The 27,338-nt window shown below is 40.6% G+C and overlaps 1 protein-coding gene across 7 annotated transcripts in view; it reads right to left on the bottom strand.

The window, feature by feature from the left end:
* Positions 1-3,454: 3,454 nt before the first annotated feature.
* CFAP61 (cilia and flagella associated protein 61) overlaps positions 3,455-27,338 on the bottom strand; it is a 274,276-nt gene continuing 250,392 nt past the window's right edge. For 5 of the 7 annotated variants that reach the window (XM_036229710.1, XM_036229714.1, XM_036229717.1 and 2 more), the window contains 2 exons: positions 11,022-11,112; positions 3,455-4,093 (listed from right to left, as the gene is read on the bottom strand). In XM_036229710.1, the coding sequence (XP_036085603.1) occupies positions 3,893-4,093; positions 11,022-11,112 (292 nt within the window). In that variant the 3' untranslated portion in view covers positions 3,455-3,892. Of the gene's footprint in view, positions 4,094-8,555; positions 9,267-11,021; positions 11,113-27,338 lie in introns of those variants that run through there. The other 2 variants (XM_036229716.1, XM_036229715.1) reach the window with 2 other exon arrangements.

Genomic DNA, 27,338 nt, shown 5'->3' with positions numbered 1-27,338 from the left:
GGGCACGCGAGAGACACGCGCAGCCGGCCGCCTGCCGCCCCTCACGGCCACTCCGGCCTCCGGGCACCTTCTCGGCCTCCGCCCGCGGGCCGCCGCCTTTGTTCTGTACATTAGCATAAAGCTGCCACGGATCTCCCGTTTAAATAATTCCACACAAAAGGAGAGTGCATGAAAGAAAGCGAACAAGGGAGAGTCCGCCAGGCCGCGCCGTCCGCCGGGCGCGGGAGCAGCCGCGCTCAAGTATGTCCCTCCCCTCGAGTTTCAAGTGCCCCCAGCAATCTGCTGCTCGCCCATTATTCGGCCGGGGGCCGATGGGGTGGCTGCAGCCTCTTTTATCCTCCCGAGTGGGCAGTCGGGCCACCGCGTGCTTCTTGAAGTGTCCTTGGGGCTGTTTGTTTTTGCCTTGGGTCTGACTGTCCCGGTCGGGAGGTGGGGGTAGTCAGGAAGGTCCCTGGCGCTGGCAACTGAAAAGGTAGGGTCTCCAAAAGCTGGCAAAGGTGAAGCCAGAAAATGCGGTAAAGTCATACGCAGAGAAGTGTGCCCTAAAGAGCTGGGGTGGCACTGAAAGGACAGGGATGACATTGAACGTGGGGCACCAAGGGCACACTTTCACTTGTGAGGTGACAGCCCCATTCTCCCCCTGCCTCCATCAAGGAAAAGGCATCGGTAAAACCCAGCAGAAACTGACCAGAAAAGCCACTGCGACCCCGGCCCTCCCCTCTCCCCGGCGCCCCGGGTGCCCGCAGAGGTAGCCAGGCTCCTGGGGGCCAGACACGTGCACTTCACCTTGGCCTGCGTCCCCCCTCTCGTGTTTCCTGCCCTCGGTTTGAGGTGTATGTACTCTTCCCCTATGCCTTATCGCTCTTTTCCTCTCTCCCTCTTACCCCATCTCTATCCTGCTCTCCCCTTCTATCCTGTCTCCCACCCTCTGCCTCTCTCTGTCTCTCCTCCCTTCTGATCTATATCTTTCGCCTTCTTTCTCCTCCTCTTCTCTCTGCCCCGCTTCTTCCACTCACCCCACCACCTCTCTTTCCAACTCTTTCATTCTCCCTGTCTCTCTCCTTCTCCCTTCCAAGTATTTCCCGCACCCTGATTCTCTTTCCCTCAGACTGTCCCTCCCCCTTTCTCCCAGTCTCTCTCTGTCCTTCCTCACGCCTCCCTCTCTTCTCCTTTATCTTCCCCCTCTCTTCCTACACCTCTCCCCTCTCTCTTCAGCCACCCTCTCCTCTCTCTCTCTGTTTCTTTTTCCTCTCTCCCACTCTCTTCCTTTCTCTCTCTCTGTCTCTCCCTACTCTGCTTTCCCCTGACTCCCTCCTCCCCGCAGGCCAACGTGTGTTATTTTATTTGTCTAGAGAGAGCCTATTTGTTCAGTGATGTGTGGCCTCCTGGCCGCCTGCTTTAATGGGGGATGCGGAGGCTTGGTTTCTGTGAACATTAGCATACAGCTGCCGGCTCCTGCCCAGTTCCCGGCTCACTTTATCCCAGCCTTATCATCACCTCTTCTCTCAACCAGAAAACAATCAACAGCTCCTCACACGCAGCGACTTTTGAGCCCCTCTCCATTTCTTGGCTAATAGTCACTCACCCGGGTGTGCTTGTCTCTCTCTATCTGTCTCTCTTTCTTTCTCTCTCAGCCTCACCCTCTGCTAAGAGTAAATACCGATTGGCTGGCTTTACATTTTATTTTCCATGCAGTGTTCCCTTTCCTCTCACCTCACTTTTTATCTTTCTTTGGCCTTCCTGTGACATTTGGGTGTAATATAAGGAGCTATTTTTGGAAAGGAAGTGGCTTCACTCTATTACAAACTGATATATGCCAGGAGATCATTAGAGGTACCTGGGAGGCATGGTTGCTGCATGTGATTTGGGGGAATAAAACTTAGAAATATTAACTTTGGTATTTTCTTGACAATATCCTTTGTTCAAAACTATAAAATTCCAAGATCAGGCTTAGAGTCCAAGATGTCCTCATCTCAACAGCAAATACTGAAATGCATAGGGACTTCAGCTGTCTCCAGAGAATCCATGCCTGTGCACACCAGGAGAAGTTCAGATTTTGGTCTCTTTGAAGCCCTTTCTTTTGCCAGTCTTCATCATCAGTAAGGAGTATATGTCTCTTTTCTCTCCTGAAGCCCTTAAAATAGCCAATTTCAAACTTTAATCAACCACTCTTGGATACTTCTCTTATTCTTAGTCAAGTTGTTCCTCAGTGATAAAATGCTGAAGTCTGCACATATGTGCTAAAATCCCTGCCTAGATTCATGAAAGTACTCGCTTTCTGACTACAATAACCTTATCCAATATACTTTGTAGACTAAAGTATATTCTAGACATTTTCAAATCTGCCATGATACCAATGGAGTTCTAAGATTGCTTTATAAAAGGCAGCACAGAAAGACATCAAATTTATGCATAATTCAATATTAAGGTTGGCATTGTCACTTGGGGTCCCTTCAATGTGACTAGCTTTTTAATGGTAATACTGTGTTACAGAAATCATAATTGTTGATCTTCTGAGATTGTTCTGTTAATCTCCACTCAAGGGTCCCAGGGACTGTCACAGACATTTGCTCCATTTGCTGATGAATTTGACCCAAGGCCTCTCAGGGGAAAGGGGTGGCAGGAGGATAGTTTCTTGAGCTGATTCATTCACAGGCCACTGAAGTATGGTTTTATGCGTGTTAGATTTGCAGTTTGAGGAGTGAACTAGTAGCAATTGTTCTCCAAGTCACACAGTTTGAACCATACGGCAGAAGTTGGGCCCTCCCCCTAAATGACCCACACATTTGTGTAAAACATGTGTGAAAGAGTTAGCGGAGTTTATTGCTTCCTTTTGCCTGCTCACACAAATCAATGTTCTGGAACACTTTTATTTTTGAGAAGTATCAGTTTGATACTGGGTGTAGAATTCAGTAATGATAACTATGACTTTTCCTCCGAATAGCTGTGTAATCCTTGTAATTGTGCCAATTCATGCTAAGCATTAACATGAAATAAAAAAAAAATGAACAAAACTTGACTATGTCTATGCAAACCAAATTCAAGCTCTGCTGGTCAACATTCAGTCATAGTGTCACACTATTAACTAAAAGAGATCCAAATAAATTAAAACAATGTTATGTGTTGTTCCTGACGTCATGTTTTTTAGCAGGCACTTAATTTTCTTTATTTATAAGAAAGAGGATCTCTGACCCGCATTACAGATGACATGTACCAGGCCCCCAATGCAAAGCAATAGTGTTAAGGGTCAAAGGAAATCAACTAGATTAATTTCCCACTAGCATTTTCTGGTTAAAAACCCCTTGTGAACCTGTGTGTTTCCTCCGGTTTCTCAGTGCATTTATTCTTATGCTCTACAACATGAAGTAGAAATACAGGGATCGTGATGGCAGCCTCCTTGTTTCAAAGGTTGACTTAAACATTCTTACACAATCAGTCCCTCTGATATTGTATTACAGAGATCATTTCTCATCATCTGTTTTTCTAATTGTCCATCGTGGCCACACAATTTTCTTTTTTATTGCCCAGTTTTACTGGGTGATAAAACATGTGAAGAACTAACAAAATTGGAGCCAGAAAATTTCAGGAAACCAAACAGAGTCACATTCAAGGTAAAAACAAGTTTTACACAGTATGATTTCATTTTATTGCTAAAATGGATTGTATCTGGTATTAGCAGAGTGTCTCCTTGGCCCAGAACAGACATGGTTGTGCGCCACCTACTGGGACAACAGAAAACTACAGGCGTAAGTGGAAGAGGAAAAGAAAGGAAAAAACCAGGAGACGATGGTGCTTGGCTGTCAAGTCAGGCTTCAGAGAGGTTTCCTATTTATACAGTCCGCTTCCAGGAACTACATGTGTGAAAACCGTAAAGTGGAGACCGTGACCACAACTAAATGATTCCTGGCCACGCGTACATGGGCAGGTGGTAGTAATTATAGTGCAGGTAGTCAAGGATGCTCTTCTCCACCAGCGACTTATAGATGGTTTCCTGGAAAACTCTTTTGAGGTATTTCCTTGGCTTCTCTTTCAGGTTAATTTCCTCATCTTCTATCTGATGGGCTAACTGTTCTATGGAAGGAAGTTCTTCTTCCTGGAAAATGCAGCAAGAGGCCAGATACAGAAATTATTTGCACTTAGCCTCATAATAAGAGGGCAATTTCACACACACACACACACACACACACACACACACACAAAAGAAAAGAAAAAGATAGTTCTCAGTTCTCCAAGGATAGTCATTTTCTCCTAGCTTTTAAAAATTATTTATAATTGTGGCAAAATATATATAACATAAAAGTTACCACTTTGCCTATTTTTAAATGTACATTTCAGTGCCATTAAGGAGGTCCGCATTGTTGTGCAACCATCAGCACTCTCCATCCACAGAAGTTTTTCATCCTCTCAAACTGAAACTCCCTCCCTATTAAATAATAACTCCCTATTTCCCCTCCTCCCAGTTCCTGGCAACTACCATTTTACTTTCCATTTCTATGAATTCGATCATATAGTATTTGTCTTTTTGTGATTGGCTTACTTCACTTAGCATTACATCCTCAAGGTTCACCAAGCATAGCAATTTTAAGCTCTTAAATTTTCAGATAAAAATTATCTATAGATCATGCTTGTTTTAAAATAAGGAAGTGATCAAAAATTTTTACATGAAAACTCCTAGATGATTTACTTTACTTGGTTAGACTCCCCAAGGAATAGTATTAAAAACCTTAGAATAAATTCTTAGTAAAGTTAAATTTCATTGATATAGCTCTAAAGGTAGGGCTCAGAGAGAATAAAATTATATGAAGTTGAGAATCATATGCTGTGCATCTCTATAACATAGTAGGGGTTTCCCAAAATTTTATTATAAACATATTCAAACATAGAGCAAGGCGACAGAATTGTACAGTTAGCATCCACACACAATCACCTGGATTCTACAGCTAATGTTCTACAATATTTACTTCATCAATTATCTGTCCATCTATCGATAGCAGGGTTGTTATAAAAAGCACTTCACCAAGGTTTGAGCTGTGTGCTTTTCAAACACCATGATAATTTTAAATGACCTAAATGAACAGTCATGTGGACTTTGATGCTATGTTTATTTGAATTTCCAATAATTATTTTTATTTTGAACAGAAAAAAAGCAGATAAATTACGGAGTTCTATTGGATCATTAATTTATTAATAGTAAGAACATATAGATAAAAAAAATTAGATTCAAAATCTATGGAGAAACCAGGAAATTATCACTTGGTTATTTAAGTGAAACATTAATGGGTGTCAGGGATTATACACATATCACTTGGAATAATAGTGGGGTCCAGGACTTCGAATCAGCTCAGAAAAGACAGTGAGAGAGGAAAGAAGTAACTGGTGCCCAGAACTAAATATTAGAGGTGCTGAAACATTTGAGTGACACTTGCATGCTCCTAAGCATATATTTGGCAATATATATGAGGTTGGTTCTTTCTGCTTTAATTTTTCAGGAGAATTGTATCAAACAAAAAAATGAACTTACAAAAATTATTGAAGATTTTGGGCTCATGTCATACAATGTTGTTCTGACAATGGGGTAAATAGTGTAAAGTCACGAAATAGAACTTTTAAATTTACCTACAACAAATACTGCTCTAAATTGTAAACAGATTTTTGTGAATTTGCTTCTTATAGTATGACCTCTCTGTGTGACCATCTCCCTTCTAACTGTGACCGCCTCCCTTCTCAGAGTGGCCATCCCCCCTGTCAGTGTGACCATTCTCCCTCTGTGTGACCATTCCCTCAATGTGATCATCTTCCCGCTCAGTGTGACCATCCCCTCTCTCAGTTTGACTACCTCCCCTCTCAGTGTGACCATTCCCCCTCTCAAAGTGCTCATCTGTGACCAGCCCACCTCACAATGCTATATACATGACCTTTTGTGTCTGGGTCTTTCATTTGACATAATGTTTTGATGTTTGTCCACTTTGTAGAATTTATCAGTACTTCATTTCTTTTTATGGCAGAATATTATTACATTGTATGGACAGACTACATTGTTTATCCATTGATGGACATTTGGGCTATCTTCTCCCTTTTGGTTATTCTGAGTACTGCTACCATGAAAATTCATGTACAAGTATTCATTTGGATACTTATTTTTATATTATTTGGTTGTATAAAGCCAGGAGTACAATGACTAGGTCATATAATTTCCTGCGTAAGTTTTTCAGGAACCATCAACTGTTTTTCCACAGCAGCTGCACAATTTTACATTCTCACCAGCAATATGTGAGGGTTCTAATATTTCTACATCTTTGCCAATACTTGTTATCATTTTTTTTTTTTACTAGAGCCAGCTTAGTGGGTGTGATGTGGTATTTTATTATGGTTCTACTTCATATTTCCCTAATGATTAATGATGCTAACATCTTTTCATGTAAATAGGTTTACTTCCGGACTCTTAGTTTTATTTCACAGACCTATATACCTATCTTTACGTAAGTACCATACTGTCTTAGTCTGTAGTAAATTTTGAAATTGAAAAGAGTGCGTCCTTCGACTTTTTAATTTCTGAAATTGTTTTGGCTATTTGGAGTCTCTTGCACTTCCATATGAACTTTAAGATTGGCTTTTCCATTTCTACAAAAAATACCATTGGGATTTCAATAGGATTGCATTGCATCTGTAGGTTGCTTTGGATAGTACTGCCATTTTAACAATATTAAGTCTTCAAATCCAGGAACACAGATGCCTTCCATTTATTTAAATCTTTAATTTGTTTCAGAAATGTTTTGTAGCTTTCAGTGTACAAGTCTTGCACCTCCTTGGTTAATTTATTCTCAAGTATTTTATTATTTTTGATGCTACTGTAAATGGAATTGTATTCTTAATTCTATTTTTAGATTATTCATTGCTTATATAAACAACTGATTATTGTGTGATCTTGTATCCTAACTGCTGGATTAATTTATTAGCTCTAATGTAAGTTTGTGGATTCTTTAGGATTTTCTATATATAAGATTATGTCACTAGAAAATATAGATAGCTTTACTTCTTTCTTTCCAATCTAATTTTTTCTCTTTTTCCTACCTAATTGCTCTGGCTAGAATGTTCAGTACAATGTTGAATGTGGTGAAAGCAGGCATTGTTGTCTTGTTCCAGATCTCAGCGATCAAGCTTTCAGTCTTTCATCATTGAGTGTAATGTTAGCTGTGGGTTTTTTGTAAATATGCTTTATCCGGTTGGTGAAGTTCTCTTCTATTTTTAGGTTTTTTTGTTTTTTTTTTCTTTTTTAGTATTTTTACTATGAAAACATATTTGAGTTAGTCCAATGCTTTTTCTGCATTGAGATGTTAATATTCATCACCCCCTGCTTTCTCTTAATGTAGTGTATTACGTTGATTAATTTTCATATGTTGAACCACTTTTATATTCTTGGGGTAAATCTCATTTGGTCATAGTGTATAATCCTTTTAATATACTGCTGGATTTAGTTTGGTAGTATTCCATTGTAGATTTTTGCATTTAAACTCATAAAGGATATTGCTCAGTAGTTTTCTGTTGATTTCCTTGTCTGACTTTGGTATCAGGGTAATGCTGACCTCACAGAATGGAATAGGAAATAATCCTTTCTCTTCTATTTTTTTGGAGGAGTTTGAGAAGAATTGGTTTTAATTCTTCTTTAAATGTTTGGTAGAATTCACCAGTGACACCATCTGGTTAAGAGGTTTCTTTGATTAATGATTGAATACCTTCACTTATTATAGGTCTGTCGAGATTTTCTATTTCTTCTTGAGTCAGTTTTTGTAGTTTGTGTGTTTCTAGGAATTTGTTCATTTCATGTAGGTTATCTAATTGGTTGGCATACAATTGTTCATAGTATTCTCTGATAATCCTTTTTTGCTTCTGTAAGGTCAATTAATGGCCCCACTTTCACTTCTGATTTTAGTAATTTCAATCTTTTTTCTTAGCCAATCTAGCTCAAGGTTTGCTAATTTTGCTGATCTTTTCAAAGAACCAACTTTTGGTTCATTAATTTTCTGTCTCATTTTCCTATTTGCTACTTCACTTATCTCCATTTTAATTTTTATTATTTTCTTCCTCTGCCAGTATTGGGTTTTGTTTGTCTTTTTAGTTCCTTAAGGTATAAAAGTAGGATATTGATTTGAGATCTTTACTTTTTTTAAACTTATGCATTTATAGTATGAATTTCCCTCTGAAACTGCTTTTGCTACATCCCATAAAGTTTGGTATGTCGTGTTTTCATTTTCATTTGTTTCTAAATATTTCTAATATCCCATTAGATTCCTCCTTTGAAATCAAATAAGTTGCTTAATAGTCTGTTGTTTAATTTCTATAAATTTTTTAAATTTTTGTTTTCTGCCTGTTTTTGATTTCTAGTTTCGTTTCATTGTGGTGAGAGAAATATAGTTTGAATGATTTACACATTTAAAATTTATTGACAATCATTTTGTGGCCTCACATATGGCCTTTTCTGGAGAATGTTCCATGTGCATTTTAGAAGAAGGTGCATCATGCTATTATTGGGAAGAGTGTTCTATATTTATGTGGTAGGTCCAGTTGGTTTACCGTGGTGTTCAAGACCTCTATTTCCTTATTAATCTTCTGATTATTCTTAGCATTCTTGAAAATGAGATATTGAAGTCTCCAACTATTATTTTAGAACTATTTCTTCTTTCAATTCTATCAACTTTTGCTTCATATATTTTGAGGTTCTGTTGTTAGGTGTATATATGTTTATAATGTAACTTTCTTAGAGGATTTTGAAGGGTGATTTTCACGACACAGCCGTTGGTCAGTGACTCTTTGGTTTCAGCTACAGCTAACTGCAGTGGCAGTAGATTTCCTCTTTCTACCTCCACAAAAGGATTTGAGATGTCTTGTGATGAGCTTGATATTGTAATAAATGATATGTAGATTTGACATGACTTATAATAACAGTCGTAGATATTAATTAGTCTTTTATTCCTTTCACCATCAGCCTGTCTACCATAACTGTCACCAACACCATTATTTTTGGTGACTGGCACTTACTGGAAGCCATTCTTTTGTAAATATACTTGTACATACCCTTCCTTATCTCCTCCCACAGCTCTCTGAGGCATAAACAGTTAGTCCCTGTTCCACGGGAATATGAGCTGGAAGTAGACACCACTGTGTGTACCATCTCTTTCTGTGGCCTTTCCCACTTGACAAATGTAAATGCCGAAACAGAACAATCCCCAGCGGAGGCTCTTCTTCCAGAGGTTTCACTTTCTGGAAACCTAGAAAACCCACAAATGGTTGGGTAGCCCTTAGCGTATTTTCCTTAAATGTCCATGGCCAATTCTGGTCCACTGAAAAAGGGCCTGCTGTCCACACTGGGTTCATTCATAGTAAACTGACTGACAGCAAATTCTGTTTATTGGTAAAAGTTGAGGGTTCTCAGCGAGTGCCATGAAAACTGAGTTATGGGTTTGACAGATTACTTAGCAAGGTGAAGAGAAAGCTTCCCTTTTAAGTTTGAGACCTAAAAACCCTTGGCCCTGTGCAAAATGTTAACTGTGGAGCTCAGATCTGGGGTTTAGAGGATTTAGGCACAGAGTTCTGATTGGAAAACTAGAAAACTAATGAATCTTTAGTATGGGGCAGCTCTGAGCTGCAGATGACATTTTGAGAAGCAGGAGGGCATCTGAGGAGTTGAGTGGAGTTCAGTAAGCACCAGGGTTACAACTTGGACTCATATTTCAATGAGAGCTGACTTCCTCACAGCTTCAGGATAAAGTGAAGGGAACGTATATTTATCTGCCAGCTTTCTATGTGGATCCTAAACATAATTGTGTTTGGTTTAAGTTTTAAACCTATTTTTCTCAATCTGAATCTACCTCAGATTAGTACAATTATTTCAATTTTTCAGCTTGGACCCCAGGAATAAAACTGAAAAGCAGGGGGGTGGTAGGATGCGCAATGAAGAGAAGGTACCAAGCCACTCAGTTTGGCCTGGTGTGGCTCCGTGCCTACGTTCTTGTTTTTGGAGTGAGAGATCCTTGAGTTTGAAGCTTGCTGGCCACTTACTAGTTGTGTAACCCACAGCAGTTCATTTAAAATCTCTCAGCTTCAGCTTCCTCACTAGTAAAGTGGAGATAATAGTACTTTCATCTACCTGAGAGTTTTCTTGTTAGGATTAATCAAGGTGATACATGCTGGGCTAGAATGGAAGGGACTTGGAGCATGATTGCATCTGTGCTGTCCAATATGGCAGCCGACACCATGGGAACCTTCGGGGGGTGTGGGCACTCTTCAGAGGAATGGCAGCAGAGAAACAGGACTTTCCCATTTAGACAGTTAAATGAGGGAGAAGCTCAGCTGTGCTCTAGCCCTTGTCTGAACAAAGCAAGGGAGAGTCTAGGGTGGGTCTTTGACTACTTTCTGAGCACAGATGTTGACTTTCCCCAACTCTAATAAGGACTCTAATGCTGAAAGAGATAATTTAAAATTTCACAAGTATTTTACTATTTATATTGCAGAGTCAAATTTCTTGGTAAACATGGAGCCTTTGGGATATGCAGCCTAACTTCCAGTTAATTCTGTATCGCTTTGAGAAAGAATTTTTGGTTATAAAAGGTGTGTGTTTGGACATCTGATGACTTCTCTTTACATGTTCAAAACAACACATGTGCACAAATGTTTAGCACATGCTGGCAAATACAGACAGAAACTAAAGGAATGCAATCTTCATTCTTGAGGGCAAGTAGATACAACTCATATTCAGTTTTCCACCAATGTTGTTAGCTGATAACGAAAGTATAGGTACTTGTAAAAAGGAAAAAGATGCCCTTCATAAAAGGATTTAAATAATCCATTTTCCCTGAATATCGCCATCCATGTTTACATACTCCATAGTTTGTTTATATGAAGTACAGTGGGCTTTAAAAGTAAAACCATAAAACGGACATGTAGGAAAAAATCTAAATGATCAGCAACTATAAATTGCTTATAATTTGCAAGGAATAACCCGCATATCCATTAACCACTCTTACCTTCTTCGAAGTTAAGATTTGGCGTAACTCTTTCCTGAGATCGATAAAACGATCGTGAAAGAGGGCCATGCACCATGGCTCTTTGAAGTAGCTAGTGAGGGGAAAAAAAGATTCAGTTAGCTGGAAACCCTCTCATTACCACTAATAAAGTATTTACCTGCTTTTTTGCCTTTATAAATTACAGTCCTGGCCCCATTGTAATCGTTTGCTCATAAAATGCCTCGTGCAGCAGCCTGGCCAATCAATTTTTTAAATGGATGTTCCTGATGTAAGGCCAGGTTCCATAATTACATTTAAAGTGGTTTAATTCAGAGCTGGGGCAAGACCCAGTGAAGAATCCTGATTTTATCAGAATTTAAAAGCCTGAAGACTTGTAAAGAACGGTGTCTCCATTATCTGCCCTCACTTGAGAAAAACAGATTGCAGGATTAACTGAACTGCTGCATAAACAAATTAAATTTGGGTAGACAATAACACAAATGTTGCTCATCATTACAGTTTCTGGATTAATAATGACCAGAAAAACAGGCCACCTTGGTGTTGCAACACGGTCTTCCTGCAATCGCACTGATGCTTAATTGAATCTCTTCTAGGAGAGCAGCTCTTTTGGTGTTTATACTTGTTAATTTTCTACTGAAAACTCTTTGAATAAATGCTTTCTTACATGGAGATGATATGGCTATCCTTTATTTACAGATGATTGCTAAAAATTTGATGCATTCTTGGGATAACCAAGAACATTTACTGGTGTTTTAAACTCTTACTTCATTTTAACGTTAAGTGTATTGGAATAGGAAACTTCACTTCCTCGGAGTTCGAGGCACATTGATTACGCTGGCTTCACTCTTGCTGGATGTGAGTCTGTTGTCTCTATTACTGCTAATGGATGTCATGTATGTGCACAGGAGAAGAAAAAACTGGTGCTCACGTGCAGATGGGCACCTTCTGTTTCTGAGACTTAAAAGTTAATTCTTAAGGAAGAAGCTAACAAGTTCCAGGAACCAGTGAGGCACTGAAAGACAACTCTAATGACAAGAACCTGTGCTATGATCAGTGTGGACTCTGCTATATCAGTTATTATCACCTATTTGTGTGACCAAATTTCATGCTTAATTACCTGCTTTGTTAAGGTTACCTATTCATGCAACTATTAATTCCACTAATATTTACTCTATACCCATTATGTGCCCATTACTGTTCTGAGTACTGGGGAAATAGCAGGGACCAAAAGAGAAAAAAAATCCCTGTCACCATGGAGCTTACATTCAAGCAAGAGGTAAATATATAGAATATTAAAGAATGAGAACTGCTTAGGAGAAAATATAAATCAAGCAAGGACAGAAGAGGGCCAAAGAAAGGCTAAGTCACCTAAGGTGGTGACTTAGTGAGTAAAGACTTGAGGGAAGGGAGAGAATGAGCCATGTGGGGATCTGGGGGAAGAGCCCCCTGGAGAGAGAGAACGGCAGGCATGAATGCCAGAGGCAAGAGTGTGCCCAGACCGCTCAGGGAAGCGGGATGGATATAAACAAAGAGGGGAGTGGTAGGAGATGAGCTTAGGAAGGTGATGGGTGGGAAGGATGCTCCTAGAAGCAGGCATCCGGTCAGGTATGTCATGTAATTGCTCCATGGCCATCTAGCTCAGCACTTGTCTGCAATAGGCATTAGACATTCTATAGATGTTCATTGAATGAATGAAGAAATAACGAGTGAATTCATGTTGCACTATAAAATTCTATATGACTGGCCTTGATTGGTCTTTCACTAATATAGAATAAAATTCTGCCAAATAAATAGGTGACAAAACTCTTGCAAAAATGCTCTAGGATGGGCTATATTAAAGAGAGGAGAAACCTCAATGAAAACAGCAGAAAAGCCATGCATGAAATCAGTGTTTAAGAATGGTCTTTCTGAGCTTGGAAGTCCAAGGGTGTCAGAAAGGCACCTTATGGAAATCTGTCAGAGAACTGCTCACCCCTGGAATTACTTGAGGCCACCAAATCCTGAATGAATGTAGTCAAGTCAATGTGAGTCCTGGCTGGAGTTCTGAGCCCCTACAAGCCCTGGCCAATATCCAAAATCTAATTCCTAGAATTAAGACATTGGTGTGGGGCTGGCCACCTCAGTGGGATGATGTTTTGACTCATCCCAGACCGTAGCTTCTTGGACCAAAGAATCAATAATAGCTGAAGTCCAGACACTCAAGCGCAGCTTTGCCAGGATGGTCCTTGCCTATTATGTCTAGACAACTTCGAAAGAAGCTTCAGGGAATTGTGGACATGAAAATATTGAAACTATTATAATTCTAAGTTAGACGCCAATGGGTCCTTTTAAATTTGTCACTACCTTTCCTCAGTCACTGAGATTCCCCCCTGTGGGTTTCCATGGCACCTTCAGGAGTTCCCATCCTCTGGTTTTGAAGGTCTACAGCCACATACATCTAGATGGCATAACTCTGTCTTTCTGCTTTCCTTGCCCAGCCCTGCTCTCTTCCAACAACCCAGGTGCTGTTCAGGCAGTCCTTCCACCCATTGCTTTCATAACTCTCTCCTCTTCATTGTCTGCTTCAAAGAGGGAGTTCTGGGGAAACCCTACTGCCCTTAGGGTCACAATGCTGCCCACCCTGGGTTCTAATGCCCATATTTGCATAGCCTCTGTTCATGAAGCCAAACACGGATGGCTAGAGAAATAAGTGGCCTTTAATCTTCTGAAAATATAGCTGCTAAGCCTGTATGCACAGTGGGGGTCAACAGGAAGTTGGGTGTGTTGCAAATTCTTTCTTTTGCTGGCTTTGAAGCTATCTATGGCCTCTAACAACAGCATCCAGCAGAAATAGCAACTCGATATTTGACGATTCCTCGTCTCATCATAGAATGTTAAACAGTTTGCATAGGCCTAGTTGACCTGAAATTGTGTCTCTTTCACACTCCCCACCATTGCCTCCTGTGGAAAAACATTTTGAGATCCTTGTCCAGAAGGCGACAATTTCTGTAGCAAACTGCTACCAACATTCTTGGAAATTGTTGGTGGCAGTCGTTTTTATTTACGAAATGGAAAGAGGTTTATAGCTCTTTATTTGAACTTTTAAAATATTTCAAGAACTAACTTGGGTTCCATTAAAGCAAAAAGTGATAGTGAAATAGTATCCCTAAAATCAAACAAACAAGCTGACTTCTGAAGACTTGTTTTCAATTTTATTGTAGCTCCAGTGGTGGTCCCTAGAGACAATTTCCACAGGGTCATGAAATGATAATGCTCCCACACCTGGAAGAGCTAGTGCATCGCCAAGAGGTGTGTATGATAGGCTCCTAACCTATCTGGAAGGCAGCTTCTGCATATCTGTCTGTAACATCAGATTGCTCACAGCCTGCCTTACAAATCAAGGTAAATATGTATAAAGTGACACCTTAGCCAGGGGTAAAACAAGGATTTCAGACTCTGTCAACCCCTAAGGCAAGAGTTCTATTGGAAGTTCTCTTATTCCAATTACAACTATGATCCGAAGACATTTAGAACTGAATGGGTTTTATGAAGAAAATGGCTAGCAGATAATATGCAGTCTCCAAGGTGCCCTTGACCTGCTGTTTAAAGGATTCAGGTCAGGCTCTTGAGAAGATGCAGAATTAGCAACATTTCCAATCAGATATAGTAGCCACTACTTTGCAGAGAGGGTGTTAGATGTAAGATATGGTGGGTACTGGGGAAAAGGAATTGTTGTCCTCTGATTAAGAAAAATAATTGTACCAAAAATCTACCCAGTAAAGAGTCTTACTTGCAAGGTCCTCAGATCTCACAGCAGCTACTTATTTTGGTAGTGATTTTTGAAAGGCTCGCTGAGTGACCTCGGAGTGACCACTATGTGAGGACATCCTTTCCTTTATGTAACTCTTTGGGCTCTGACCGTCGATCATTTACCCCTCACAGCCCCGAAGTAGCCTGGCCTCTGCCCATAATTGACTTTTGTGCTCCCCAAGACCTTGCTTACTTCTGGAAAATCAACTTAAAAAACATTAAGAGATTTTATTTTCAAAGCAGTAGAGTTATCCACATTCCCTCCTTCCCTCAGTTTCCCGTTATTAATAGCTTGCATTAGTGTGATGCATTTATTACAATTCATGAGCCAATACTGATACATTACTCTTAATTAAAGTCTGCAGTATACACTTGGGTTCATTTGCCGTATTGAACATTCTACAGGTTTTGACAAACAAGTCATGTTATGTATCCACCACTATAGGATTGTGTAGAAGAGTTTCACTGCCCTAAAAATCTCCTATGCCTCCCTCCCTTTCTCTGAACCCCTGGAAAATTAACATTTTAGGAAATTGACTTTTATTAGAGAAAATGGGACTGCGTACCAATTTTATAAATCATTTCAATAACCCTATAGTTTCCAGTATTTCTCTCAGAAATAAAGTAGTATCCTCCCCACGCAAAACATTATGCCTTTCAAACTTGCCAGCAGCCCCTACGAATAATGACTATGTGGCTTGAGCCTTTGGCTTTCTAAGGTGCTGGATTTGGGGATCAGCTTAGAAAGAAAGCTGTTTAAGTTTCTATAATGTGTAGGGGGTTATGATTTGGGGGAAATTTTTAAAGTAGGCATTTTAATTTACTTACTAAAAACCCACATGCTTTAGTTACCAAACCAAATACACATATGAAGCTGGGGTGAGGTTTGTTCATGGAGAATTTCAGAACCAGATCCATTCAGGACAAGGAGGAAGCTGCATGTGGAAAGCCCTCATTGGCAAACCTTAGTCGGATAAGATCTCTCCTGTGGGTGAGGCATCCTGACGGCAGGGCCGTCGGGGCTGTCTCCTTCCAGCAGGTACTGATGTATTTATTTATTCAACAGCAAACAAATTTAATCCCATTGTGGAAAAAAGGGAAATGGGCTTGCATTATATTTCTTTTTTGACGCTGCGTGGGAAGGACAACTTCAACCTCGATGGCAAGTGGCACCCAGCTGAGCATTTCCTATACTGGCTGCTTTAGTTACTCAGGAACTGGAATTCTAGAAAGCCATGGTCAGCTCCCTCTCCACACTGGCTGTGGATCGTGGACATCCCTCTTACACACTGGGGTGCCCTGGGCTGTGGAGGAGCTCACTGAGGCTGCATCAGTGCACACCCTCAGAGTCCATTTCTAGCTCACTCCAGTTCTGCACCCCAACCTCTCACTGCTCCCTTTGCTGCCTCCTCCTATGGAGGGTCTAAGAGTCTTACCCATCCCACCTCTCCAAATACCTTGCACCCTGGCTTTCCTGCAGTCTCTGCAGCTCAGAGGATCCTTTTCCAAGTTTACGTCTTTCCCAGTGCCATCCAATGTTCAAGTTCAACACAAACCTCCTCCGTGAAATGAACTCCTGGCTGAGTGCTTCCACTCACTTTCTCTGAACCATTTTCACTGCATGGGGGCACTTCTGACCTTGAAAGAAAGTCAACTTGGTGCATATCTGGTTCTCTTACACACTATATGCTCTGGGTCCCCACAGCATCTGGCCCAGGGCTGGTCCTCTTGAGACTGAATGAGCAGGTGGGGCCCGTGTTCTTGAAGAGGTGAAGGCAGGGGCCCGATTTGGGCTGCTTTTTCTCCTCTCCATGGAGAGCTTCTGCACCAGTGGCAGTGACCAAGCTTAGGGTTAGTGGGAGGGGTTTAGAGGTGCTACAGAACCCTGTGGGCCTCCTCTGAATCATCCTGGAAATGTGGCAGCCTTCATTATTAAAATTAGAAGTACTTTGAGAGATGGGGAAAAATGGCATAGATGATAGAGGCTTTGTTCATCCTTCTTGCAATCAAAGTTGTGACCGAAACACAGAGCAAACAGCAAGCAAAGTTGTCAAGGATCTAGATGAAGAGAAGCACTACAAGTAGGGAGAGAAATAATTAATCAACCTGCAATGGTAGAAGGTACGAGGAGGTGAAGACACGAGGCTGCCAGGTACCCAGTGGCTGAGTGGGACAGAGATTGTGGCATTTGGAGTCGGCAACTGCAGACATCCCTTAAAAGGGTCATGGCCAGGAGCAGGCTTTTGTGGTGATGGACCAGTGCAGGGTCAGCTGCACAGGGGCACCAGGGACTTACATGGGGACACTGAGTTGTCAGAGCAAGGGCCAGAGGCGAGGCTCTCTCCTGGGCAGAAGTGCTGGTGTTATGCACTGTTACTGTGTTGAGCCCTCCTCACTCTCAGTTTGTGGAAACTGTACCACCATAGCTGAGAAGTCATCAAACTGGTTAACAGGGGTCACTCTGCCCAAAGGATTCCCCGAAACCCTGCCTCCCCCAACTCACGGCCCCACCCAAGCCACATCCAATTGTGTCCTCAGTGAGTCTGATGCTCTTTGCTGAGCAGAGCCAAGACTTACACTGGTGGTAGCTGGCCTTGGTTTCTGGTGTGGCCTCTTGAGGCAACTATAAGCACAGCATCAGTGGATTGCTTGATGAATCTTAACAGATGGCCCTGGAGGGACACAGGCTGGGGCTAAACTTGGCCCGCAGCTGACCCATCTCAGGACTGTGCCACTGAACACCTACTACACAAAGCCATGCTAATAAGACTGGGACACATAGGAGCTTTGCTTAGTACATAAAAACAGACACAGACAGGCAGCCAAAATGGGAAGACAAAGAAGCAGAAACCATATGAGAGAACAGAACAGAGATCCAGGAATAATGGAGTCAAGTAATCAGATGCAGAGTTCAAAACACTGGTTTTAAAGCTGCTCAATGAACTTAGGGGAAGTGTAGATGAACTCAGTGAGAACTTTAACAAAGAGATAAAAAAAAAACATAAAAATGGAAATGGAAATTATAAAAGGGAACCAGTGAGAAATGAAGAACACATTATCTGAAATGAAGAGTATATGAGAAGGAATCAACAGAGTGGATGAAAAGGAGGATTGATCCACCGATATAGAAGATAGAAAAGCCAAGGACACTCAATCAGGACGGCAAGAAAAAAGAAGCCAAGACTACTAGCAGTTGGAAGATGTTGAAAAAGGGCAAAGGGATTAAGAAGTACAAATGGGTGGTTACAAAATAGACATGAAGAAATAAAGTGTAGCATAAAGGAAAATAGTTAATAGTATTGTAATAAATATGTAAGGGAAAAAAGGGATTTTAGTTTTAGTGGGGTGATCATTTTGTGAGTTATATAGATCTCTAATCACTATGCCGTACAACTGAAACTAACATATTGTATGCCATCTATAATTGGAAAAAAACCTCGTTGAATTGTACAATGTAAATTCGAGCAACTAACTGTTTACTATATTTCAATAAAGCTGGAAAAAATTAGAAATACTTTGAATTTAACCGGACTCATTTTGAAATTGATTACAACATTGAGTCAAATGAAGATGATATCCTTTCAATACAGGAATATTAGAAAGAAGTTTTATTTTAAGAAAAGTTTTAGGTCTAATTTCTCTTCCTCCCAAACTGAATGAGTTCTGTGCTTTGGTTTCTTTCCTTCTCTGTAGAAAAAAGAGGAACATTTGGAATTCTTGCCACGGCTAGGGGGCAGGTCTGCGTTAACGGCCCCAAGTGCTACGAATGACCAGCATTAGTGAGGCACTTTTGGGAAATTTATATTTATAAGAATATTGTGACTTAAAAAAAAACTAGAAAATATTAACTTATTTCCCAATTTATATTCAAAAAGGAAAGACTAACCAGAGCCACTAAGTAACCCACAGAGCTGGTCGCCTAGAAGACTTCAGGGGAGAATGTCAGGTAAGAACACAGCCACAACAGGATTTCTAAGTGGTTCTGTAGATTGGGTATTAACATCACAAAGTCATTTCTACACAGCTGTGAGAAAAAATTTACATAAATTATCCAGGGTCCAAACAGAAGACGTTACTGTCTCTGTTCATTTTGTCAGTAGCTGGCCTGGCTTTTTTTTAAAGCACTTAAATTCTTTACCACTTCCGCAAATAATACACTTTTCTCAGAAGGTCTGGGAAATGTCTACTCATGGAACTGAATTAACCATTTCTGGTCGATATGGTCCAATTATTAAGCAATTGATCAGATTTCACCAGAGTTTATCCTCATCTGGTCATTTGGCCTCTTTTATTGACAAAATCATATCATCTGAGAGAGGATCTGGTAACTAGCTTAGCCATTGGTCATGCTGAAGGCTGAGAAAAGCAAATTGACAAGACACACTGGAAGAAGCTGCATTCACTGGCCTTAGAAAAGAATATAGCATGTCTAAGGGAAAAGAAAAGTGTTGTTCTTTCAAACTTCACATCTTAACTCCAAGGCCAAGGCCCTTCTGACAGGCAGATGGGAAAGAAGAGTTGCAGAAGAGCAAGAGTAAGTTCCCCAGTGTCCAAATAGTTCAACCGGAAATTGCCAAACTACTCAATAGTTAGGAACAAGGAGGTGACTGGGCAGAGAAGAAACACAACTTTCTCCAAAATCTTTAATGAGATCTTTTTTCAAATGAAAAGCATTCTAGTTTTCTCTTGTGACAACAGTCAACTTGTGCTTTTAAGCCTGTTGAGAGGCTCTCCAGCTGCCACTCACATGTGCACAGAAGTTTGTTCAAACTGGAAATTCGCCTAAGAGTTGCCTTTACCCCTTGTGGGGGAACTGCAGTTGGGTGGCTTTCAGGATTGCCTTTGAGAATAAGGTTCTCACTGTACATCTCCTTTCTTGTACTAACAGCATGTTAGATTCATGGCAGAGGACAGACAATTCTACAATACCCAGTTGTAGGTTATACTAAACAGTGAGTCTCAACCTTATGGTCCAGTGGGCTAGAGTGAGGATGCTGGACTTGTCTCTCATGTTTACATTCTGATATGCAGAAGGTAGGAAGTGATAAACGTCATGGTATACAATCAGAGGGCCAGGTATGATCTACAGACGTGTTTGCTTTAGCCTGAATATCATATGGAAATTGAATTTCTGTCCTTTTTTTAGAAAATCAGATTTGGAAATGCTGGGTCCTCATTGTCATGTGGCAGCAATTAGATCAACTGATGTCCCCTGTGGTTTATCATTGTCATCTCCCAGCGTAGGTGGGACACAGTGGACATGTGGGTCTGCCAAGCCTGGTTAAGAGGTTTGGGTGAGATGGAGGCAAATTTAGAAGTGATAGAGAAACTTATGCCAGCACAGCACAGAAGGGCTGCAAGGAGTATACCTCCAGAAGGCCGAAAGCAAGAGTGTGACTCAGCAGGAATGACATTGTGGTCTAGTTGACCTCAGTTCTTTGTTCTTTCTGTCACAGCATGCTTGAGCCCGCCCCTTTTGGGCTTATGTTTGCCAAACTTCAGTCACCTGGGAACCCATCAGTTTTTGCACAGACTACAAATGTGCTTTTGATTAATTTGCCTTTTTTAAAATTGAAATAAACTGAAATAACTATTTCTGCCTTGTCCTAAGCAATATTATCTGTAAAATCACAGGTGTGATGTGCTGATTACACTTAATTTTTACTCTTATTGAAATTATGCCATAATTAGTAAGATGTGTGGCTCTACAGCCTAAGGAATCGTGCATACCACCTGACAGATGGTTACTACGCTCTGGGACACATCATTTTCTATTACGGTTTGATGCTCGAGCTGTTGTAATCATCTGGGGGATACGAACTCACAGATACTGTGGTAAATAGTTTCTGTGCACTATCTCACTTCATCCCAATTCCATTTTCTAAAGTGGGACTTGCTGCTCCATTTTAAAGATGAGGAAATAGATGCAGAGAGGTTAAATGACTTGCCCAATGTCACACAGCTAACACATTGAACAGGATCTTAACCGTAATTCTGTGTGACCTGAAAGTTCATGCTCTGATTTTGAAACAACCACCCAACCAAATCTCATTTTCTTATGCTCATTTCTGATCCTTTCTAATAACTTTCTGAATCACCCCAGTTTCCTTGGTTTCCCCTGCATTAGCTAAGATTAGATTTGATTGCAGTTATAGACAATTTCAAAAAAAAGAACGGAGGCTTTAAAAAGGCATAGTTATACTTTTTTTCATATAAAGCAAGTCTAGGTGGGGTGTCCAAGGTTGGCATGATTCCATGGACATCAGATCATGGCACTATCAATAGGGCTCTGGGCCTCATGGTGCAAAATTGCTGCTTAGCTCCAGCCATCACGTACATGTTCTTGGTTGGGGAAAGGAAAAAAGAGTCTGTCTGTCTGTCTGTCTGTCTGTCTGTCTGTCTCTCTCTCTCTCTCTCTCTCTCTCTCTCTCTCAGGTACAATGTAACATCCTATAAATCAGGATTCAGTTTCCGAAGAGGAAACGAGAATGGATAGTGTGTCTATTATGATACTCAATAGACTCCATAGCATAGCATCTACTTTTTACAAAAATCTTTTCTTAAAGTTAAATTTACAAAAATCAGGAGAATGTATTTAGTCGAAATCCTCAGAACTTCGTATCTGATACTCTAGATTCGAACCTGTACCCAAATTAAATATTCTGGGGTGGGGGTGGGGAGGTGGGGGTGGAAACCCATGCAAAATATTTTCCATATGTGCCAGACACCTCAAAGTCCCGGTGTCCTCAGAGGCCTACGCTGGCCTGAGTTGGCTTAAACACAGATGAGAGCAGGGAGCAATTTGTGTTGACACTGTAATGCATTCTGGTCATTTTATTCTGCCTATGAAAAAAGTAGATTCATGCATTTCGGTACAGTTTTCAAAAATAAGAATAAGAACAAATAAGTATTTCCAGTTAACCCTAGGTTTGTTTGTAAATTAAATTACATGTTTCTGGGGTAGTGGAGTTTACTCAGGGATGCCACATATTACATGAGCAGAGACAGCCCTGTGACACACTGTAACAAAACAACCCTGGAGACTGAAATGGACGTTTGATTGTGAATATTTCCTATCCAACTTGAATTTTCAAGCATCTCTATCTAGTCAACTTATTGTTTGGGAGCAGGTCTAGAAAGGTTACTAAGATTAATGATTTTGAAAGCAAAACCAACTAGTTATTTGAGAAAATAGTTTTCATTGTCACCTGCTAAAGATGTAGATAACACAGAAAAACAAGTTTCCTCTGGATATAATTCAGCTATGGTTTTGTTGTCACAATCTAGAAGTGGCCTCAACAGACAATGGATGTTTAATGCTCTGAGGAAAGACAGCTTATTATGCAAGGCATTAAAACCAAAATGCTAATCTTTGATAGAAGTCACAGTCTTCTGAGTGGCTTGTAAACAGCCTCTCTCTTACTGCTGGTCCCCTTATCATGGATCCAGAGAGGTGTCATCTGTCCAGTCACCCTGGTATACCCAAGAACCCAGAACCTAACACTGCTGAAAGCCTGGTGTCTCAATGAGCACTGGGAGCTCTGTCTGGCCTCAGAGGTGCTCTGGCCTTGAATGGCTTTCTCTGCTCAGAGAATAGAGGCTGTTGTCTGCTGGAGGCCACTGGAACTGGCCTGTTTGTCTGTGGGCTGGACATACCCAGAACTGTCTCCAGTGGGAGATCCTAACCAGCCCACAGGCCCTGGAACCCCACTCTGAGGTGGGAAGGCCACGCTCGCTCTCATGCACGAGTTGTTCTCAGGCTCCTTGAGTCTGTAAGAAGTCAGAATCTCAGAGCGCAGTTGTCCTGAATCAGTGTCGGCACCTAGAACGTGCTGGGGATGGAGCAGACCACGTGCCACTACTGCCACTTGAGTCTTGGCTTTCCGAAACACTGTCCTTGAGAGGATCATCTGAAAGATCTGTCTGCTGTTCATTTGTTTTTTTCTGAATCCCAGATACTTAGCTCAGGAAAAACTGTGCTTTGCCTTAGAAAATAGAATACGTTTTTCTTATGAAACTTACGAATCTGGCCACTGATAATATTACTCTACTTGCTTTGACCTCAAAGGAACTCAGAGCCAACTGTGTGGATTTACTATAGACTGTGCTGGAATACATGGTCTCCCCACCTTGGCTCAGCTTCGTGTTGTTGTCCTTCATGTTCTTATTCCCCATTTACTGATGGCTCTTTTTCTCCCAGCTCTGCCACTTGTTAGCTTATCTAATCTTGAGCTAGTTAGCTTTAACCTCTCCTTGCCTCAGCCTTCATAGCTGTAAAGTAAGGATAATGATGGTCCTAATTTCAAAGAGTTACTATCAGAGTTTGAGGAGACAATGTAGGAACAAGGTTTGCCTTTATGCCAGGCACAGAGGAAGCTCTCCATGGGCATTGTGTTACTATTATTATTGTTGTTGTTCTTAATTATCCTATTGTATGTATTTGTGTAAGCTGCCTCAGATCTTTTCTGGTGTGAACCAGGGACTAAATCAGTTATTAAAATGCACACTCTTTGTTTGCTGTTTAATTGAAATAAAGACTTTCTTCGGTACAACTGCAATGTTTGTCCTCAGGAACTGCTTTTCCCACATTCAGGGGTGTCTACATAAATTAACTTAGCTGCAGTTTTACAGCAGCAATTAATCTTGGCTGCAATAAAGGTAAGAGGGACTGCATAACAAGCCTTCATGAAGTTCTGTCATGTATTAAAGTTATATGGAAATTAATAAACATTATATAGGAATAAACCGAGGTGTCTTTTTTTGTCTGAATTAATGAAAATTAAAATGATCAAACGGAGTTCTTTTTGTCTGCTTAATTTGAGACATGAGCCAATTAAGTCAAACCCACTTGTGCATGGCATACACTGAGAGGGCGGTAGGGAAAATGCGCTGGGGCGAAGGTGTGGGCGTCCTGAGGCCCAGCCGGCCTGGATTTCCTTTTGACCTGTAGACCTTCTGCCTGACTTGCCAGAGCTTGTGGACACCAATCCTCTTGCAGAAATAGCATAATTTTTACGTACTTAATTTTGTTTCTATTTAAGTTTGCCAGTTAAGGCGCAGGCATGAACGTCGTCCGCCCAGTGGGGACTCGGGTCCATGCCTGGACCTGGCGTGGGAGCACGGCGGACCGGTCTGCTCTCTTGCTCCACGTTCCTGCCCTTTTATTCCATCTGCGGTATTTCCTTGCACATTGCTGTTTTATTAGGAGCTGCATTAATTGAATTTGTACGATAAATCTAGAAGTTGTCCAGCTATTTACATTGATTTGTTACATAAATTCAGGACTAAGAGTATGAGGCGGGTTAGCATTTAATTCTGTAGAAAAAGGAAAGCTCTTAGTGCTTCAGCTTCCCTTCCTGTGTCCCTCTCCTCTTATTCTGCGTCTCTCTTCATAGAAAGCACAACCATTTTCCTTTAATTAGGCTGTGGAGAGCACAGGCTAGCATTAGGCCACTCAGCCACTCAGCCACGCTCACAGCCATGGCCATTTCCTATCTATTTTCTGAAGGAAAAGGAAAAAAAGTGTACATATGCACATATAAACCCCCACAAGTTGGGGGTGGAGGATGGGACAAAGGAACGAGGTAGAATCACCTTTTGTGAGAATGAGGCCACAAAAACCAGCAAACCTCGGAAAGCGAGATATTTTGTTGCTTCATTGTTCCTTTGGCTAAATTAATTGCTTTTAAAATTTTAAAAAGGTGCTTATTTCATCCACTAGTACAGAATATATACAGCATGTTTAATATGTATTTACAATAATACATGTTTGAAATAATTCCCTTTTATAATAAGTTTTTCTAATTAATGTGTTTTTTTTTTTTTTACCGATATAACAACAAACTGCAAACTGTTCCTTCACTTTCTTTGTCACTTTTATGTTTTCAGGTTTGTAGTTTTTAAAAATCAAGTATTAAAATTCAACTAACATATTCCTGGTTTTTACTTCCCAAAAACACAATAACGAGAGTAATAGGTTTATATAAGCCACAGAATAGTATAGGAATCCATAACTCCACATTGATACAGATAAATGAATAAACAAACAGAGAATAGAGGACAACTCTTCCTTACAGTAGAAAGTTAAGTAATAAATGTACAATGAATGATGGAGTTAGAAAATTACCTTTTGGCAAACAACACAGTAATAAGTGTTTCAGGCGAGAATTGTTTATAAATGCTAAAATTAGTGGAAAAAAGAATGATAAAAAATAGGATACTTAAATAGTCTCAAAGTGTCACTAAATTATTATGAAGGTAAAAATACTACATTTCCATCAGAGAAACCTGCAGCCTCTACTCTAACCAAGTGACTGGTTCTGTGGTTCCTGCCAAGAAAGCATAACCTGAAATGAATAATGGGGAAACATCAGATGAACCCAAACTCTTAGACATTCTATAAAATAACTGGCCTGTATTTTTCACAAATGAAAGCTCATGAAAGTAGAAGGCTGAGGAACCATCCCAGATTGGAGATGATTAAGGAGACATGGCAACTCATTGCAATGTGGGATCTTGGATGGATCTTGGACCAGAGGATGGGGCATCAATGGGACAATTGGGACAATTAGCAAAATGTGAATGAGTGAAGATACAAATTTGTATTATATTAATGTCATTTAAAATTTTAGACAATTTTACTATGGTTATGCAATGATGTCATTATTTTTAGGAACCACTACAGAAGTATTTAGACAGCAGCACATCCGCAACTTACTTTTAAACATCAGGAAAAAGTTATGTCTTTCCATCCATAAAGTGACTGTGAGAGAGAGAGAGAGAGAGAGAGAGAGAGAGAGAGAGAGACTGGAAGAGAGTAAGAATGATATAGCAAGTGTAATAAAATGTTAACTTTTGATGATTCTAGGTGTAGGATATGCAGCTACTCTTCTATTTGTGTAACCTCTTTGGAAGTTTGAAATTATTTTGAAGTAAAAGTTAAAAGAAATCACTAATTGTTTAGGCTATTGTATTACTCTTGGTAAAGAATTGGCCATAGAATTAAGTTTTCAAATCTGAGTCTACAGGATTTTGGGGCTGGAGCGTACACTGAGTATACACTGTAAGCACAGAGACAGGCAAACACAGAGCAATGGCTGAGGCCCATCTGGTCGCTAGTGGAAGGACACTCTCCACTCTTAGAGAGAAGGTATCTCTGATTCCTCCTGAAATAGCAGAGGCCCTCTCCTCTTTTTTTAGAGCTGGGAAGAATATGAAAGTACAGATATTGGAGACATTTTTGTTTCATAGGTTAAGAAAACAGGTCCAGAGCAGCAATGGCCAAGACCCGTACCGTCTAGTCCAGGAGCTATGGGCCACTTGTGGCTACTGAGCACATGCCTTTTGTCTGGTCTGAACTGAGATGTGCTGCAAGTGCAAAATACACAAAGGATATCGAAGACTTCATACAAAACAAGAGAATGCTAACATCTCACTAATATTTTTTATATTGATTAAATGTTGAAAAGACAATAGCAGTTGAATATCTTTATTTAAATAAAAACATTATTAAAATTATTTTTATCTTTTTCTTTTTATGCTTTCAATGTGACTACCAAAAAAGTTAAAAGTACGTGCACGCCTCACACCATACTGCTTCTGGACGGCACTGGTTTAGGTGAAAAAAAAAAAAAGCAAGTATATCTACCATGAAAAATATTCCAAATGCAAAGACAAATAAACCATGGGCCCTACATCCACAGGCTCTCTAATAAGAAGAGACAGTTGACATAAAGAAATAATTACAATACTGGGCAACAAGTGCCATAATCAAGCATGGACAAGCTCCATCAATAACCTGAAGGGAGCTGATTACAGAAACGTGGAGGAGGATTTCTTTAAGCATCAAGAAGGAGATGGTGTTTGCCAAGGGTATTCCAGACAGAAGGAACAGCATGGAGAAATGTGGAGGCATAAGCTGTACAGGGAATTCTGGGGACAATAAATGCTTCGTGGTTCTGGCGTCCAGTTGGATACAATATGAAAGGCGGTCGCTGGGGTTAGATTCTAGTGCTTGTCTATGATTCCTGGACTTTATCTCTTAAATGATAAAGAGCCATGGAAAGGTTTTAAACAACTGAGTGATGTGGTCACCATATTTATGCTTTAGAACATCTAGACTAGAATGGGATGAGGCCAGAAGCAAAGGAACTTGCTGAACGCAGGACCTCATGAGAGAAGGGGTGGCCCGAAACAGACATGACATGAGGATTGAAAACAAAACTTGAGAAACAGCAATATTTCTTGGGGGCTGGTGGGATCAAGGAGCAGAGCAAGGAGATGGAGCCAAGCATCATCAGAAGCGACCAGGAATACAGGAGAATGGAAATAACTTGTTGATTTCCACCCACCAAAGACCCCCCTGGAGCTTAAGTGGCAAAGCAAAGTCAGGTTCGGGTAGTTGCTGCAGCAGCGTAGCGATGCGCTGAGGGGCGCCTTGATATGAGGGAGCTGAGAGGGCTTGGGCTTAGGCAGTGTGGTTCTAAAGAGAGTTAAGGTGAAGACAGCAAGTCTGTTCTTAGGGAGCAG

The sequence above is a fragment of the Rousettus aegyptiacus genome, unplaced genomic scaffold, assembly GCF_014176215.1.
Source record: "Rousettus aegyptiacus isolate mRouAeg1 unplaced genomic scaffold, mRouAeg1.p scaffold_m13_p_12, whole genome shotgun sequence".
Taxonomy (NCBI): Eukaryota; Metazoa; Chordata; class Mammalia; order Chiroptera; family Pteropodidae; genus Rousettus; species Rousettus aegyptiacus.
Note: the sequence above shows the minus strand (reverse complement) of the source record. Positions and strands in the feature narration are given on the sequence as shown.